This window comes from Myxocyprinus asiaticus, chromosome 32, assembly GCF_019703515.2.
Source record: "Myxocyprinus asiaticus isolate MX2 ecotype Aquarium Trade chromosome 32, UBuf_Myxa_2, whole genome shotgun sequence".
In the NCBI taxonomy this organism is placed as follows: Eukaryota; Metazoa; Chordata; class Actinopteri; order Cypriniformes; family Catostomidae; genus Myxocyprinus; species Myxocyprinus asiaticus.
This window is the reverse complement of record NC_059375.1, coordinates 8,923,721-8,941,871: the sequence shown is the minus strand read 5'-3', so window position 1 is coordinate 8,941,871 and position 18,151 is coordinate 8,923,721. Positions and strand designations below refer to the sequence as shown.

The window sequence follows — 18,151 nt, the reverse complement described above, 5'->3', positions numbered from 1 at the left end:
AAAGTGCAGCACACATCTTTTTTTGCTTTTAGCGTTGGCACTGCCCACTTAATGATAATATACTTCATCTGTATTGGTGTTTTGGTGAGAGTCAAGACTTGACATTCTTTTGTGGTAATTAAATTTTGCACAACAGAGGCTGCAAAGTACTTTATTTCTTTCACAAGTCCCATCTGGGTTTGTTTTGTACAACTGACAGAGGTCCTTTCCCCATCACTTGATAACTGACGCAGAATCACTGTGTGTTTGTTTTTGATGTGTACGTCAGTGTAATACTGTCCCCGGACAGATCGTTTAGAACCCACATGGTGTGGAATAAAATGTCAGAATCTAATGTAAAACTGGTAAATGTGATAATTGTGTTCAAGAAAAATTACCGCATTAAACATTTTAAATTAAATCGCATGCGTTAATGCATTAATTTTGACAGCTCAATTAAAAATTCAGCTTTGTAAAAAGGGTTTGTGCAACCCTGCAGAAAAAAAAAAAAAATTATGTAGAAAAAACACTGGTGCAGCTACATATTGTTTATATGGTGAAAAGATGTGCAAAACTACATATTTTCAGAATCTACTAGTTGGTGGGTTGTCTGAATGATAAACCAACTAAATCGACCTTAAAGAAATCCTGTATAATTAGGTTTCAGGTTCACCCGACCCTGATTGAAGGCGTAATGTAATAAAACAGAATACAGGGGTCTTGAGACTATTTTTACTATTTTTAACTTGACTCAACATTTGTGGTGGGCTTAAAAAAAAAAAAAAAAACTGTTGTGCCGGTGCTTTAAAGTGGATGAATTAAAAGACGAGAGGGTTTTACAGTGCAAACTATGGAACAGGGACAGCACAGCATGTTGTCAGCATGCTAAAAACAACATGTAAAAATACAAAAGAAAAAAAAACAAAATGAAAATTCTTTAGATAAACTAGTCATACGATTGTTGCATAACTAGTCGGCCAGCATGATTCACCCCTAGTCTGGGGAAATGATGAAATGGAGCAGTAGGTGTTTCATGTGATGGTAGCATGTGCCATTCAGGTTTGTGTGTACCTCTCGTCATCCATCTCCAGGCTGGACTCACTCTCAGACAGCTGCCGGCACAGGGCCTCTCTGCGCTCTACTTCCCTCTGAAGCTTCCTCTGCAGCCGGATGTTCTCCTCACGCATATGCCGCTCTTCTTCTATGTACTGAGCCCTATTCTCTGTATCTGTAGACACACAATAATCTTAATGAGCACAGTTACCTTTATGGTTAAATCATTTGGTAACAGTACATTGGCTCACTTGCATGGTCATTAGTCGACCAATTAAAGGGGTCATGAAATGGAGTCAAATTTTCCTTGATATTTAGACATATAAGTGTTAACTGTAAATTTCAGAACTCAAAACTTCCTCCCCAGTATAAAAAGAGCATTTATAGTTGCCACCCTGCTAAAATGTCTCGTTTTGAAATCTGTCTGTTGCACATTTGTATTTATACATCCCACAACATGCGTTATCACCTTGGCCCCGCCCACTGGTGTGCAGTTCAAGTCAAGAGAGCAGGCCTTGTGTGGCTAAATAATCCTGAACACCAAAGGGGACAAATCTGGACTATTTTGAATTATTTTGTATATGAAAATAAACTACACAGACTCTTTGACCACTGCCATGTATCTCGCCGCTTTTAAAAGATGCAGTGTTAAGTTACAACTCTAAAAGGGAGAAGCAATTCTCTTTTATTCAGCTGCTGCCTCTTGTTGTTTTGAGCACAAACACGTAATGGACACATTCTTTCGCCCATCTGCGCTATTTTTAATTGTTGGTGTATGTAAACATAGACTAGATGGACGTCTTTGACCGTTTCAATGTGTTTCCGGCAATGTGCACCTTAGTGCACCTACAGTATGCGTGTGTGTCATTTCACTGTGCTTTGGACTATGATGTGTGTGTTTATTTATTTTATTTTTTTTCAGCTCATGTCAGTGTGGATTGCTTGTGATAATACGAATTAAAAGCTTTGCAAATGAACTGTTATTGAAGAATGGGACAGTTAAAAACACTTGGACATGATCCAAAATGTAAGCAAACCGTTTCATTTATGAATATTTCAAATGTCATGACAGTTTGATAGTTTATGGTGCCGAGTGATAACAGTTGTGCTTGAGATGAACGGTTTAATATATCTGGATGCAATGTGTTGGGTTATGTCCAAACCCTGCAAATATGTTTTATAATGTTGAGGGGCTTGTTCATTCTCTTCCGATTGAGTATGCTGAATTTGAGGGGCTGCATGATGTTAGCCAATCATAACATTGGGCGTTTACATTGAAGTTTTAAGGAGGCGCTTAGGCCAAAACAGAGCATTTCAGACAAAGGGCCAAAAACAGGGTTGAAAATGATCAAATATTACTTAGTTGTGACTCTTTTGGTGCAAAAAAACTATCATTGGACCTCAGGGAAGATAATACAATTTAAAAAAAATAAATAAAATCATCGCACTCCATGACCCCTTTAAGGACAGTATGACTAAATGCATGTGACAAACACAACACACATGAATGTTTGGTTAATGTATATCAGTCTTGAACAGACTGCCGGTTCATATTTCCAAGGTACTGTAAATATCGGCGTTTTAGTTTTTTGGAAATAAGAAAAACACATTACAAAGATCTGGGAGAAGGTTGGAGTGAAGATCACAGTGAAGATCACACGAACTCATGACTGTGAAATTATTTCAGTCATTATGCGAGGAGTTGTTTGAACATGCCTGCTTGTGTGAATTAATATCTGCTATTTACATTATAGGCACTGTCCCAAATGACACCCTCAGTTCTTGCGGTTCTTCTCTGTACTACAGGACTATCTTGTTCCTATACGTTTCTTCTAGGGCTGCAACTAATGATTAATTTGACAATTGATTAATCTTTGATTATTTCTTAGATTCATCTGAGAAATAATGATATGTCCTGTATTTTATTAAAATGTTTTTTGTATTTATTTTTTTTTTATCCCCTTTTCTCCCAATTTGGAATGCCCAATTCCCACTACTTAGTAGGTCCACGTGGTGGCGTGGTTACTCACCTCAATCCGGATGGCAGAGGACAAGTCTCAGTTGCCTCCGCTTCTGAGACTGTCAATCCACGCATCTTATCACGTGGCTCGCTGTGCATGACACCGCGGAGACTCACAGCACAGAGGCTCACGCTACTCTCCGCGATCCACGTACAACTTACCACGCGCCCCACTGAGAGCAAGAACCCCTAATCGCGACCACGAGGAGGTTACTCCATGTGACTCTACCCTCCCTAGCAACCTGGCCAATTTGGCTGCTTAGGAGACCTGGCTGGAGACACTCGGCATGCCCTGGATTCGAACTTGCGACTCCAGGGGTGGTAGTCAGCGGCAATACTCGCTGAGCTACCTAGGCCCCTAAAATGTTATTTTTTAATAAACAGAAAGGATAAAGGGTGTAAGGATTTGGTTTGGTTTACTGTACTGAACGATTCTATACTCTCACAAAACTTTGAACAAAGCCTGAATAGTAATGTTAGATTTGTATTATTATTACTTTCAGGACATATGCAAAATAGTTCCTTTCCTTAACTTGTAAAACTTAAAGTACTGTTTATTAAAGAGTAAAATGATCCATCAGGGATGGAGTGGGACAAAAACAAAAATCAGCCCAGCAGGGGCCAATGGTTACACCAGAATAGAAATATTAATAATTCTGCCCAGCTGAAAAATACATAATTATGTTAGATACATATGTTTGTCACTGATTACATCAAGTATTTTAAATTAATATTGTCACTGATTACTATTATTTCTAAAGTATTCTTTTCAAAAATAAATTTTTAAGGGTAGTGCATGCGTATCCAGTAAAATAATATTTGCTATAGTATACATTTACTGGTGAAATCAGACATTACATTTGGCACTATCAAATTAGGACACTTAGCATTATTAATAATTATATTCAGTTATACACCAATCAGCCACAAAATTAAAACCACCTGAGTTACCATAGCCTTTCTGTCAGTTCGAACCTGTCTGGCCATTCTCTGTTGAACTCTCTCATCAACAAGGTGTTTCCGTCCGCAGAACTGCCCCTCACCAGATATTTTTTGTTTTTGGATGTGGGTTGGCGCTGTTTTGGTGGCACGAGGGGGACCTACACAATATTAGGCAGGTGGTTTTAATGTTGTGGCTGATCAGCGTATACAGTTTAACATAGTACAATCATCTGCAAACGCAGTGCAGATTCACTCGTGCTGAAAAGTCTCATCCTGGTGCTCATTGTATTACATTCAGTTACATGATGAGAAATGATCTAAAACACTTCAAAAAAACGACACACAATCTCCATTGCGATCGGTTTGATTAATGCGGATGCACACGCTCGCATGTGGTAAAAACAAACAGTTTTGCGAAATACCCAGAAATACGTGCCTGATTTTGAATTCATAACTTTTATACATTATTAAACATAGAAAATGCTTACTATAATCTTCTTTGAAGTGTTTACAAAGAGCTCTTGTGCGCTGGACATCTTTTCCACTTCAATTTGTCTCCATTTTTCAAACGAGTTTCATCATGCAACACATTTTCACTGGGCTGTAAAGTGACATCACTGGCGGAGCTTCTATGTGCTGGCTGAATATATCCAACTAATCGATAATGAAATTCGTTGTCGATGATTTTCATTATCGATAATTATCGATTAGTTGTTGCAGCCCTAGTTTCTTCCCATACCCGCTTGCTCCCACAAAAATATAGGGGCAAGTGGAGCAAGCTCTGCCATTAAGACAGAGGTTATACCAGGGCCGGATCTAAGGGGGGGTGCTCCAATTAATCGCTATGCCCCGCAAGCGCAAATGAAGCAAACAGTCGAATTGTACTGCACTTACCCTAACGCTAACCAAATGTGCTGGTATGGAAAATGTTGACAGAAAACACACACACAACCTTCTGCAAGAAATGTAATCTCTTTAATGCTTAAGGTTAAGTCCTTTTATGTGCTGCTGTTATAGCAATCAATGTGTTGAATCAACAAAACCTTTCAGATGTTAAAGCCTCTGCATTGAGTCTTCCTGGGATTTTATCTGAGTGATGAAGTCATTGTTGTTTCTTTACATACTGCCCTCTAACTGCCATGGAAACAATCAAACAAAAACAAAAAAATTCAACTGGCTACAATGAGTGAAAACGGGATTCCTGGTTTGTATGCGGTAGATAGTTTTACAGTACACCTGCATCTTCAAGTTATTAAATGGTATTCGCAAGCCTCTTTATTCCATAATACGACACATTCTTGTGCAAAACAGAATATTCAATGAGAAAAGAATGTCTAATGGGGCTTGACTTTTCCAATGGGGATTGATTGGATTGTGAAATACTGAAATAAAGTCAGACCTGAATGAGAGTTTGGAGTTAACTATGGATGACTATTCCCCTCCTGAAACACCAACACCACCCACTTTTGAAGCAGCTCTTTTGACAGACGTGGAGGGAGGTCAAGTTCACCCTCAAGAGAATCTCTACATATATCAATTGTAACTCTTTTTCAAATCTATCATTATTTCCCATTACGGTCTTAATAGTTATTGCATTTATGTTAAACAGCATTAAAATACAGCAAGATTTGACAAAATGTAAGAAATACCTACAACTGTAGCCTTAAACAATGCCTAAACAGCTATTTGTCAATTGGCTACATTGATGAAGTGATTTAAAATGAAAAGGAAAGTAGTTTCAGAGACAGATCAAGTTACTACATTTTCATGAAAGATTCTAAAGACATTTATTTCCTTTGGAATAACATGTGCTGATGAATCAAGCACAATAAGACCAGAAATGTGTTTTGAGAACATGGGATCAATGTTGATTTTTCAACAAAGAACTAATCTAGTGTAGCACAGCCACTCACGCTGTAGCTCTGCGGTGCGCAGGTTTTTCTTCAGTTTCTCCACCTCACTCTTGAGGAATCTAATGTGTCGCATCATGTTCTCAGGTGATTCGATCTCCATGGAGATGTCCCTGGGGGATGGTGGGGCAGAGACAGGCTGGTCAAGCTTCTCCTGTAGAATTCTGCTGGGGAGGAACAAAACAGATTCGTAAAGATCCTTTGGATTAACATTTTTAAAGATGAATGGGAAAAAATGCATGTCATTATAAACATTCAGTTTCTGCAACCACTAAATTAAAGGGATAGTTCACCTAAAAACCAAAATTGTCATCATGTTCCAAGCCCCTATGACTTTCTAACATCTAAAAATATGTGTTCCTCAGAAGAAAGTCATACGGACATTTTTAGGTGAACTATTAGTTTAAAGGCCCCAATATACTTCATTCGAAATTGAAGAACGAACGGGCTTGACATCATTTAAAACTAAATCTGACCAATAAGAAGGTGTTTTTGCGTTCGTTTCGTGGTTCAAGCAGCTCGCCTGGGGAAACTTTTAGGAAAACATCTAACCGGCTGCTAAACACCTTCTTACTGACATTGGTCCATGTCATTGGTAGGTGTGACCTGAAGCTCCACCTAATAATTTGTTTTTCAGTCAGTATTTAACACAAACACACAGGCGCGAAGGCCATATCATGCAACTTTTTTTGTTTAATTAGTCTACAAATGTAATCAAATCTACTCAAATACTCGAGTGCCAATTCACTCATGTGCCATTTGCAGCAAAAGCCATTCACACATCTGCTTAAAGTTATGCCACCATCTTTTGTCTGTATTCTGAACAATAACTTTTATACACCCAAATTTGCAGTAGTATTAGTGTCATCATAAATTACAGAGTGTAATCGGTGCATATTATGGCCGCATTAGCACAGAAGCGTCATGAATTTAGAGTCTAAACAATACAAATTAAACATTTTCTACTGCATATCAGTTCAAAACATCAGCGAGTGGTTAAAACAGCTTCTTTTACTGACCTCATGTGAATTATACTTATAGAATGAGGCATAAAGTCATTGATAACACATTTTTAAGGTTTTACATGTAGCATCCTAATATTTAAATGCTCCTCTATACACCTCCCACAGCGGTGTGGTGGGTGTCCAAATGTTCGCAAATAATATACAGTTGCTCAACTATTTAGAACTTCTTTTTACCCCTCAACGAAGAAGATCTTCTCCAGAAGTATATCAGGGCCTTACGTCTGGCAAGAGAATATACAGACATTACAGATCTATTAAACGCTGACATTAGCAGGTTTTCAGTAGATGTTTTAGGGCACTTTAAATATTCAAAGTGGTCAGATCCAAAAACTTTCTTGGTTACAAGGCAGTGTTTATATTTCTGTGTTACCCAACGAAGCAGCTACTGAGAACAGAACAGCACTGGCCTTTTTTCCGCCTCCAGTTTGTCCATGCGCTTCCATAGCCGATTCACTAGAGCTTCTTGTTCTTGCTCTAAAGTGTTTTCCAAGTCGATCTTTTCACGACTGAGCTAAAAGAACACAATTGTTTAAGTAAAAGCAAATCTGAATCTGTTGAATGGAACTCATTGAACAAGAGTTGTTACTGTTGTTTTTAAAAATTACCTGTTCTAATGTGAGCTGTTTGGAGATTGTGTCATTCTCCAGCTTCTTGATCTTCTTCATCAGTTTGTTCACTTGAAACTCCTGCTCCTGTTCCAAGTGCTGCTCCAGTTCGGCTTTCTCGTGTTGTAACTAAAAAAAAAAAACCCACATATTTACAACCCCTGGAAATGGCCTATGCCATAGCAAAGCTGCTCATGCTTCATATTTTGTATTATGGAAGAAATTAAACTTTTCTGGTTTTGATTCCACTTGAAGGGATAGTTCACCCCAAAATAAAAATTCAGTCATTGTTTGCTCACCCTTGTTGTTCTAATCCCATATGACAAAGGGAGAAATAAAAAAATAAAAAAAGTTGTGCTCAGTGATGTCATACAGTGGCAGTTTATGGTGACCACCACTTCACACTTCAAAAAGGATGCAAAAGTATAATTTAGAAGTCTAATAAATTATTGAATGTGACTCATGCCTTGTTCTGAAGGCATACGATTAGGTATGGGGAGAAACTGAAATCTAATTGATTATTTTGTAAAAGTCTTCACCAACCATAGCGGTCCTGTGTGCGTTCATGAGAGTGCACAAGAAAAACAGAATATACAGCCACACAATAGTAAAAGCTCCGCCACAGCGATAGTAACAACAGAACACAACATAGCTGCACACAAACCAGACCAGACCTTAAAAAAACATGTTTGAAAAGTTTGAAGTCAAAGAGGAAATGCATTTCTATGCCCAGCCTTTGTTTGAACTGGAGTATGCAGTTTTATCATTCAAAGAGATTTAATTCACAAACCTTACAAAACTTGAGCAAATTCAGCATTTCTTCATGTGGAGCGCTCATAAATCTTTCTCTGAAGTGCACATTCTATCACTCTGGATCAAAACTGTGTTCCCCTGACTCAAGAATGTTGCATGATGGTCAGTCCTTGACACTCCATGCAGGCGATCCGGGCAGTGTTAACTGAAAGCTGTGAGGAGATTGCTGCACATTGGATCCGCACAAGCACGAGAGAGCAACTTCAAAGTAAAAGCACTTGACGTGCGCTAGAAGTAAAATTTGATTGCTAATGCGCATGCCATCTATGGTTGCTGGACTACTATTGTTATTTCCTTCTTCCTAATACATTAATTTCTTTGTGCAAACAAATGACTAAAATTCCATGACTAAACTGAAACCAGAAGAAAGTGCTATCCACCATTTAAAACATCTTTAATTTTTTTTTAAATTTTTTTTTTTTATATATATTTTAAATTACATTTTATTTATTTTTTTAATTCTGAATAAATATAGTGCTAAATAAAAGTAAACATTTTAGCAATTTTATGTATACGTTATTTACTCAGGGTTTTCCTGCATTGACAGTTTTGTTTCGGCAGCAATAAATTTAGCTTGAGCGGCCGCCGAAACAAAATTAATGATATTCATTCATTTGGAGAAATATTTATGGAGTTAATGGAGAAAAATAACCTTGGGGGAATCCAGGCTCACTGTGGGGGCCAGTTCCCCTCTGGCTAAACAGCATGAATATAATGCCAATATTGGTTCTTTATGTGTAGTTCAAGTCATGGTTTAAAATGAGAAAACTAAGTAAGTGTTAGTGGCCAATGTTTAAACAAAAAGATTTTATATGAAAAAAAAAACAAAAGAAAAAAACAAATACACTTCTAATCTGAAACGCGCATTTATGCAGCGCGACTGAAACCTGGTTTTCGTGCGAGTGTAGAGTGACTCGCTTACTTGCGCAAGGGATCCGCTCTGCTCGAGGTTTTTCCAAATACACCCTTACTAAAAAAAATATCATGATTTTATAGCAGTAACAGTAGGCTAACTGTGGTATTTTGACAAATTTTACAGTTTCAAATAAAATATGCTAATCTGTTAAGACTTTTTTTTATTACAACAGTGGCAGTTGTAGTTAGTTTATAAGTGTTTAGGCTACTACTTTTTATAAGCTAAATATTTTTCAGCAAAACACATTTTTATAAATAAATTCAACAAGTTATAATATTCTGACTTTCCTTATGAGTAGAACACTTTACTGAGTTAGGACTGTGCTAGTGAAAATGTTTGTTTCCTTGTTTTCCTTTCATTAGCCTCCTAATAATCCAAGCAGCCTGATCTTTAGGAATATCTGAAGGCAAACAAGGCCAGTTTATTTCCTAATTTCAAACATCCTTCAAACAGAACATATTAAAGACAGAAGAAAAACTTTGTCCATAATTTTTCAATAAGTCTTGGAGGTCCAGACTTTAAACCCCTCTATGTACTTGCCCTTATATTTACAGTGCAACGCCATAAGCATAGGTAAGAACATGGAGGGCTCCTCATCTCCATGGTTAGGTCAATGTAGCTAGTCTTTCTAAAAATAAATAATTATATAAGATGATTATTAAATACATTTTTGTTTGATTTCACATTGCACCTTAAAGTAAAAAAATCTGCGCTGTATTCAAAAGGTTCCATTTACTTAGATGGTGGAAAATAACTATTTATATCTGATGTAAATATGAAATGCAATTAAGTAGTTATGTTATATATGAATTAAATGCAATTACGTAATAAACTTCGAGCACGTGGATGACCGTTTACATCAGTCTAGGGCTGTCACGATTATGACATTTGGCTAATGATTAATTGTCAAACAAATAATTGCGATTATGACTATTAATAGTCTGTTTAGGGCCGTGACAATTAATTGTCATATAAATTGTCTTTTTTTTTTTAAGGTGTACTTATTTTCTGAATGTGTGCTTCATACACCTTAAGAAGTCATTTTTACATATTTAACTTCAAATATATAAATCAAAAAATAAAATAGGAATAAACTATGATCTCCTTTTAAGGCTTTAAAAACTTATGAAAAATAATGTTTTACATTTGAAAAATAATGTTTTAAATTTCAAAATATGTCTAAATACTTAAAAAAAAAAAAAAAAAAAAATATGTCTCTTTTTGGTCAACTTTAGTTTTGGTCAATTTTACATTTAAACTTTTTTTTTTTTTTTTTTTTTTTACTCATTTTATCATTTTTTAAATGAATATAAATTGTATATATATATTTTATTATATTTATATTATATTATGCAACAGTAAAATATTTCTTTCCTAATTTCTTCACTTTCACACATTATTTTAATGCTCTGATTAAACCCACGAGCCCTTATTTGTCATGAAGCAAAACCTTTGAGATTTCGTTTCATAATTTTATCACTCCACAGAAATAGAGTAAGTGTGCATTTCCTCCTCTTTGACACTGCGTGTCAAAAACACAGCGTGTATGAACAAGGAACATTTGCCATTTCACGTTCGTTTAAAGTGAAACCGGAGCGCTTTGCGTTCACAATCAATCAAAGTTTATACTTGTTCATTTATATTTCCACGGGAGTTTGGCGTGAGCCTCTGCTGACTGTGTGCGCATCAGAGTGCTTCACGCGCTCTTCAGGACAGGAGCTTGTTGACCTCCGCGGTGCGGCTCAGTGACATGACTAAAAGACAAACAAATGCGCCGTTCATCTTCACTTAAAAATTCCCTTATTTGGGAATTAAAATGTGATTGGAATTTGAATGCCCAAAAATCGCAGTTGTCTCAAATAACCGAGGTTAGATCAAATAACCGCGACCAGACGGTTATTTAATAATTACGACAGGCCTACGTCAGCCATTACCGAAGACCATTTTTGACCCAGGAAAACCCTTACTACATTAAATTGTGTGATATATCTGCAATATAAAGGCCTATCGGCCACCCTGCTCTCTGGATGTTGGCATCGGCCATTAAAAAAAAACGCATATTGGTTGACCACTAGTAATTTTATCTATAAGAACTAGTTCTTGATTCCCAAACCTAGTACTGTAGAGTACTTGTTGAATCTAAGTGCTTACTTCGACAGCATTTCTAACAAAAAAGCAACCTATGAGTCAACATTTTTCCATCTGCGATACTGTTCAAATCACATACTCCCTTCTCTTCCACTGCATCTTATGTTCCTCAAGAAGTTGAGAATATACAGAAAACCACTGACACCCTAAGCCAGAAGAACTTCCTTAAAAACTGCACAGCTAGAACAGTTCCCTAAAAAAGCTTGAATCACTGTCTTAAAGTTGGATGAAGCTCAAGAGCATGGAGGAACTGGAACGTGCTTTTTGAGGAAGCTTGGTCCAGGGTAGGTGGGGTCAGAGAGGGTTATGTGCCAAGCGATGAGGTGGCATCCAAAAACTGGCAAGTGGATTTGGTTGTGTGCCAGATCACTGGGTTTATTTTTTAACGATCCCAGAGAGGATGGTCACGGCAGTTGATAGAGCAGACCCTGAACAACATTTCCTACACTCCCCCTCAGTGACTGAGCACTGCACACAAAGGTGGGAACCATCTTCTTCAAAGCCTTAGAACACTCCCACATTTGCTGTGGAATGGGTGTTCTTGAACATTGCAATAATGAAATGTAAACAAAAAGTGGCAACGGTGAGTAAAGTTTCCAGTCGTATTTTCATTTGAGCAAGGTTTGGTACGGTACGATTACAAACAGTTAGCACATTTAACTACCCGTACTCAGGACAAAACACTGTGTATCCCACCACAGAGGAAAAATATAACCGAACTGTGTCAACGAGCCCAGATCGATACGGAACTGCACGGTTACGCAACGAGATCCGGTACGCCTTATGATGGAAAAGCAACAAATGTCAGTGGCCATCCGTACCAGAGTACAATAGAGAACAAATCCAAGACCCATACAAAAAGACGGCCAAGTACTTACTTGCATAAGTTTTCGTGAGAGTTCATTGGTGAGGAATTCCTCTTCCTTCTCATAGTGGACTGCTAGTGTTACTTTCTCTTTCTGCAGGGCCTGAATCTTCTTGAACAGGGTGTTACTGATGAACTCCTCTTCTTGTTCTGCCCTTGCTTGCTGAAAAGATAGAAAAAAAAAAGTTAGGCCAAGCACACACTACTTGACAGAATGTTGTCACATTGCGCACATTTAAAGACTCACAGGCCACATCCACACTGATACATTTTCGTTTGAAAACACAATAATTTAGCTACTTTTTGGCCTTCCATCCACACTTAGACATTATTTTTATCCAACGAAAACTGTGCTTTTGAAAAAGCTCTCCCAAACATACATTTTTAAACGTTTTCTTTGCATTGTAGTGTGGACTGCAAAAACGGTGATATTAAAAAATGATGACGTATTTGTTTTCATGCGACCAAGTCATGTGATCAATTCAAGCCCAAACAATCAAAACGGCGGTCCATTTTGTAGTGCTGTTGTTGTGCACTTTTATAGCGTTGTTAAAGATAAATTTTACTTTGTACAGCCTTAACACTGCATTCCTTCAAAGACGATGGGAAGTTTACTCGGAATTGCTGTCTGGCGGCGGAACACAAGGACAACTGTGTTTCAGACCGAATGTGGAAATGGCTATGCTTCTTATATTGTTTTTTTCTTGCATGTGCAGAAAGATAAGCATTATCAGATGTTTCAGTGTGGACGAGTAACTTTTGGAAAACATTTGAAAACGGCAGTGTGGACCCAGAGCATTTCGAAAAAGAAAATGTTGTTTTCTCATTTATCCAGATTAATGTAGACATAGCCACAGTTTCATGTTTTCTGCCATAACTTGTGTTGGTGCACACTTTACACAACTAATCGCAGACTAGGTGCATCCATTACAAAGATTCAGGGTTGCCCTTAGATGACCAACTTCTCAACTAATTACAAGCATGTAAGAAAGTGGCCTCTCTGACTAATTAATGCAGAGGGGCAAAATAGAAGCATACAGTTTGTTTTTTGATTCAAATGCAACAACCTAAAGAGAGGCCTGAGGCTGATGTTGTATTGTACCATACACCGATCAGCTACAACATTAAAATCACCTGCCTAATATTGTCTAGGTCCCCCTCGTACCGCCAAAACAGCGCCAACCCTTATCTCAGAATAGCATTCGGAGATGCTATTCTTCTCACCACAATTATACAGAGCGGTTATCTGAGTTACCATAGACTTTGTCAGTTCGAACCAGTCTGGCCATTCTCTGTTGACCTCTCATCAACAAGGCGTTTCCAACTGCAGAACTGCCCCTCACTGGATGTTTTTTTTTGGTTTTGGCACCATTCAGAGTAAATTCTAGAGACTGTTGCGTGTGAAAATCCCAGGAGATCAGCAGATACAGAAATACTCAAACCAGCCCATCTGCCACCAACAATCATCCATGCGATTATCTAATCAGCCAATCGTATGGCAGCAGTGCAGTGCATAAAATCATGCAGATATGGGTCAGGAGCTTCAGTTAATGTTCACATCAACCTTCAGAATGGGGAAAAAATGTGATCTCAGTGATTTGGACCGTGGCATGATTGTTGGTGCCAGATGGGCTGGTTTGAGTATTTCTGTAACTGCTGATCTCCTGGGATTTTCACACGCAACAGTCTCTAGAATTTACTCTGAATGGTGCCAAAAACAAAAAAATATCCAGTGAGGGGCAGTTCTGCGGATGGAAATGCTTTGTTGATGAGAGAGGTTAACAGAGAATGGCCAGACTGGTTCGAACTGACAAAGTCTACGGTAACTCATAACCGCTCTGTGCAATTGTGGTGAGAAGAATATAATCTCAGAATGCTATTCTGAGATGCGGGTTGGCGCTGTTTTGGTGGCACGAGGGAGACCTAACCAATATTAGGCAGGTGGTTTTAATGTTGTGGCTGATTGGTGTAGAACTTGTCTGTCTGCACACTAGTCTCTGAAAGCATGAAGAAGGATAAATCAAAGGTTTGCTCTTGGTTATAATTTATCCAGACAAACCAATTTCACCTGTAGCTGTCTGCATTACCTTCAAAGCAAAGATAAGCCAGGGATCTAGCACATCCAGTTAAAAGAATACCACCAATTTGTGGTCTCACCTGAAAGTGAGCCACAAAGATCTCTATACAGAGGTTGAGGAACAGCGAGAGGCACAAAGAAGACCCCTACCACCAGCAGCAACAGTGCAGGACAGACTGCCACAGATGTTTGACAACTTAACTAAAGGGGCCCTTCAGATCCAAGAGCTAAGAATCTGGACAAGTTGGTGATGGAGATGATTGTCACAGATATACAACCATACTCCATTGTTTCATGTGTTGATTTTAAGAAGCTTATAGCTGTTGCAGAGCCCAGGTACACCTTAAAATCAGAGAAGTTTTACCGTACAGAGAAGCTGCTTGAAGTGCATGGCAAAGTGGTGTAAAAAAATCAAACAGCTTCTCTGTTGAAAATGGAGACATTGCATTCACAACAGACTGATGGTCAGGGACCACCGAGGCGCTGATGAGCTTGACCGCTCATTTTATCAACAAAGAGTGGAAAAGAGTGCAAATCGTCCTTTATGTAAAGGCGATGTCAGGATCCCACACTGGTGAATATGTAGGCAGCCTGTTTTTAGAGATGCTGGAGGAGTGGGCCATCGACAGCAACCGCGTACTGCTGGTACTACGTCACAGCGGTGCCAACATGGTAAAAGTGATGAAGATAGTGGACATGCCAGGCCTCAGCTGTAGCACCCACATGCTCCAACTGGTAATACAGGATGGCCTTGCATCACAGAGGGCTATTCTGGATGTCACTGCCAAGCTGAAGACGTGTGCCACTCACTTTGGTCACTCTATCTCTGCCAAGCAGATACTTAAAACAATCCAGGAGGAAGTTGGCCTCCCTGGTCATGCCATCCTTCAGGCCACCCCAACAAGATGGAATTCGACATTAAACATGCTCAAAAGAATGCAGGAGCAGAAACGAGTGCTCACACTTTACTCTGCGGAGTACGGGCATTTTACATGCCCAACTGGTGATGAATGGGACATAGTGGGCAAAGTCATTGACACTTTGACTCCAATAGAATAGATCACTCTAGAAGGGGAATCCAAACCCTCAGAAAGACAATGCTGGAGAGCCTGAAGAGGAGATTTGCAGCCATGGAGGAAAGAAGAGAAGTGGTTTTGGCCTGCATATTGGATCCTCGCTACAAGCAGAGCCCTCTGTCAGGCACAACAATAAGCATGGCCAAAACCTGGCTCCAGGAAGAGGCAGAAAAAGTAAGCAGCAGCACCGAAGCAAGCAGCAGCACTGCAGCCACCAGCAGGGAAGAGAATACCACAGGGGAGGAGCAGTCTCAGAGTCTGTTTGACAGCCTATATGATGAAATGCTGTGGAGCCAACAGGCACAGCCACCTGGAGGTCTGCTTTGGATTGGAAAACAGGTTTGTAAAAACACTTTGAGCTTTTTTTCTAGAATAAACATCAATGTTTTATATCCAGAAAAGTAATCTTATTTTTATTATCATCAGGTGACCCTCTGCAATGGTGGAAGCAGAACAGTGGCCGCTATCTGAAGCTGTGTCTATTGGCCATGCGGTTCCTGACTCCTCCACCCTCCTCTGTCCCCAGTGAGAGGATTCTTAGCACGATAGGAAACATTTATGAGGAAAAGAGGAGCTCCCTGGCAGGTGTAAATGCAGAGAAGCTGTGCTTCTTGTTTTACAACCTGCCCCTAATTGACTGGTAGTATTAAAATAGTCAGCATTTGTCTGACACGAAACAGTACTACTGATGTTTATTTAGCTATGTATTTTATTTTTATTTGAATTCTTTATAGAAATGGTCAGCAATTGACTGATGCTAAACATACAGTACTGATGTTTTAGTTATTTATTGTATTTTTATTTATTCTTTATTTTCTCAGTGTTCATTTCTAGAATTTGTTGACAATGTATAATGTCAAATATTCTTTGATAAAAATATTTAAGAAAGCAGCCTTCTGAGTACCTTTTTATAGTCATATCAGTGCCAGACAGAAAAGGTCTGTTTTCATTCAAGCTCAAAAATGAACTATATCGGCCACCATATCGGTAATCAGTGAATTTCCCCCCTCTAAAATCGGTATCGGTCTCAAAAATCACATATCAGTCGGGCTCTAGTTCACAATACACTCTAAAACCTACATGCATGACATATAAGGAAGTGAAGGTATATAATTTCTAAATATGAAGCGATTCTAAACAGAGAATCTGCAGACCGTATGCCAGAGAGAATGGGAACTGCAAGATGAGGAAAGACTCCACATGCACCATATGTCCAAAAGTATGGCTGCATTATTTTATGAATAAACTTCATATAATGATTAAATCTAAACTGACTTATATATTATGGCCAACACTGCTAAGAGGCCATATGACTAATGTGCAATAAACCACAGCTACATGGCTATATTATGTATTATATTATGGGATTTCAATTGGATGAATCGATTCATGAATCGTATCCTTTATATAACTTCTGTCAGCTACAAGTGAAGTTAAATAAGAGGTTCATATAAACGAAATATCACAGTTTTTTCCCTCAAAATGAGGCTGATATGTCCAGAGAAAGTTTACTATCATAAATAAACTGTTACTAGGAACATTTAACTGACAGTTTCCTAGACTCAAAACACAACAGTAGCTTTAACATATTTACTGAAAGGGGACTAATACGTGCACCTATAGTGAATTAAACTGAAAAACAAAACAACAGACATAACGGGAAATAGGGGACAGTAAAGACATTATCATTAGCACGTTAGCACTCAATAAGCTAAATGAATCACAACAGCCAAATTGTGTTCCATAACATAGTGAACTGCACCTAAATGACCACTATCTCATTTTTATCAGTGTTAACTTCCATATACATTTGCAAATTTAGTATTTAATAGTGAAACAGTTAATGAATGACTCACTATGGTGACACTGGCTTTGCGCAAGTCTCTATTCTCCTCCTGTAGCGCTTTACACTTCAGTTTAAACGTCTCGAGCTCGATCTTTAAGACCTTGTTCTCCTGTTGTAAGGAGGCCAGGCGGTTCGTCAACTCCTCCAGACGGAAGGGAGAGATGAGGATGGAGGAGGAGGAGGAGGAGGAGGATAAGGAGCACTGATGTGTGGCTCCGTCCGTGTCGCTCTCACTCGCACTATCCGCCATCATTGAGCTTCAGCGTGTAACCAGGCCAGAGTCAGATGGCAATATTGCTGGAGGACAGGAGCAGCTACAGCGACCCCTGCTGATCCGATTCATTTTAGCGAATCGAATCATTCAAACGGTTCATCCTGGTAAGAGGCGGGGCTTAGTTGACGTACGGTGGGTTTCAATAATGATTCTGCAGTTTTAACCATTCAGTGCGTGTCTTCAATTAAATGGCAATTAAAGTTTCGCGGGATCTTTATTCAGTTGTAAGTTACTGTTCGAAGCTTCAAACCGCAACTAAGGCAGCACGTCATGTCATGTAGTCGCTCGCAGTTATTTTTGGCAACGCTGGCCAGGATCCACCAATCACAGTCGTTTGTGATTACTGGTAAAGGATAATATATATATATATATATATATATATATAAAATCATGAAATGTGAAACCTTAAAAAAATATGTTAATTGTGAATATTATATGTGTTATAGGGCTAGATTATTGACTGGGGCAGGGGCCTCCAAAGATGCGCAGCCCTATAGGAGACTTAACTGTATGTCTCTGCAGAACAAAAAAGGTTTTTTTTTCCCAATCAGTGGGCGTTTTCAAACCATCTGAGATTCCCTAATTTCATTGGATAGTTTAGA

The 18,151-nt window shown here is 38.6% G+C and overlaps 1 protein-coding gene across 1 annotated transcript in view; it reads right to left on the bottom strand.

Moving 5' to 3' along the window:
* The window catches only part of LOC127423369 (coiled-coil domain-containing protein 6), a 33,442-nt gene extending 15,892 nt beyond the window's left edge, over window positions 1-17,550 (bottom strand). The window contains exons 1-6 of the mRNA XM_051667618.1: window positions 17,286-17,550; window positions 12,290-12,439; window positions 7,535-7,663; window positions 7,337-7,440; window positions 5,908-6,068; window positions 1,051-1,207 (exon numbers count right to left, since the gene is read on the bottom strand). Coding sequence (XP_051523578.1) covers window positions 1,051-1,207; window positions 5,908-6,068; window positions 7,337-7,440; window positions 7,535-7,663; window positions 12,290-12,439; window positions 17,286-17,528 — 944 coding nt within the window. The 5' untranslated portion in view covers window positions 17,529-17,550. The remainder of the gene's footprint in view (window positions 1-1,050; window positions 1,208-5,907; window positions 6,069-7,336; window positions 7,441-7,534; window positions 7,664-12,289; window positions 12,440-17,285) is intronic.
* Between the last annotated feature and the right edge of the window lie 601 nt (window positions 17,551-18,151).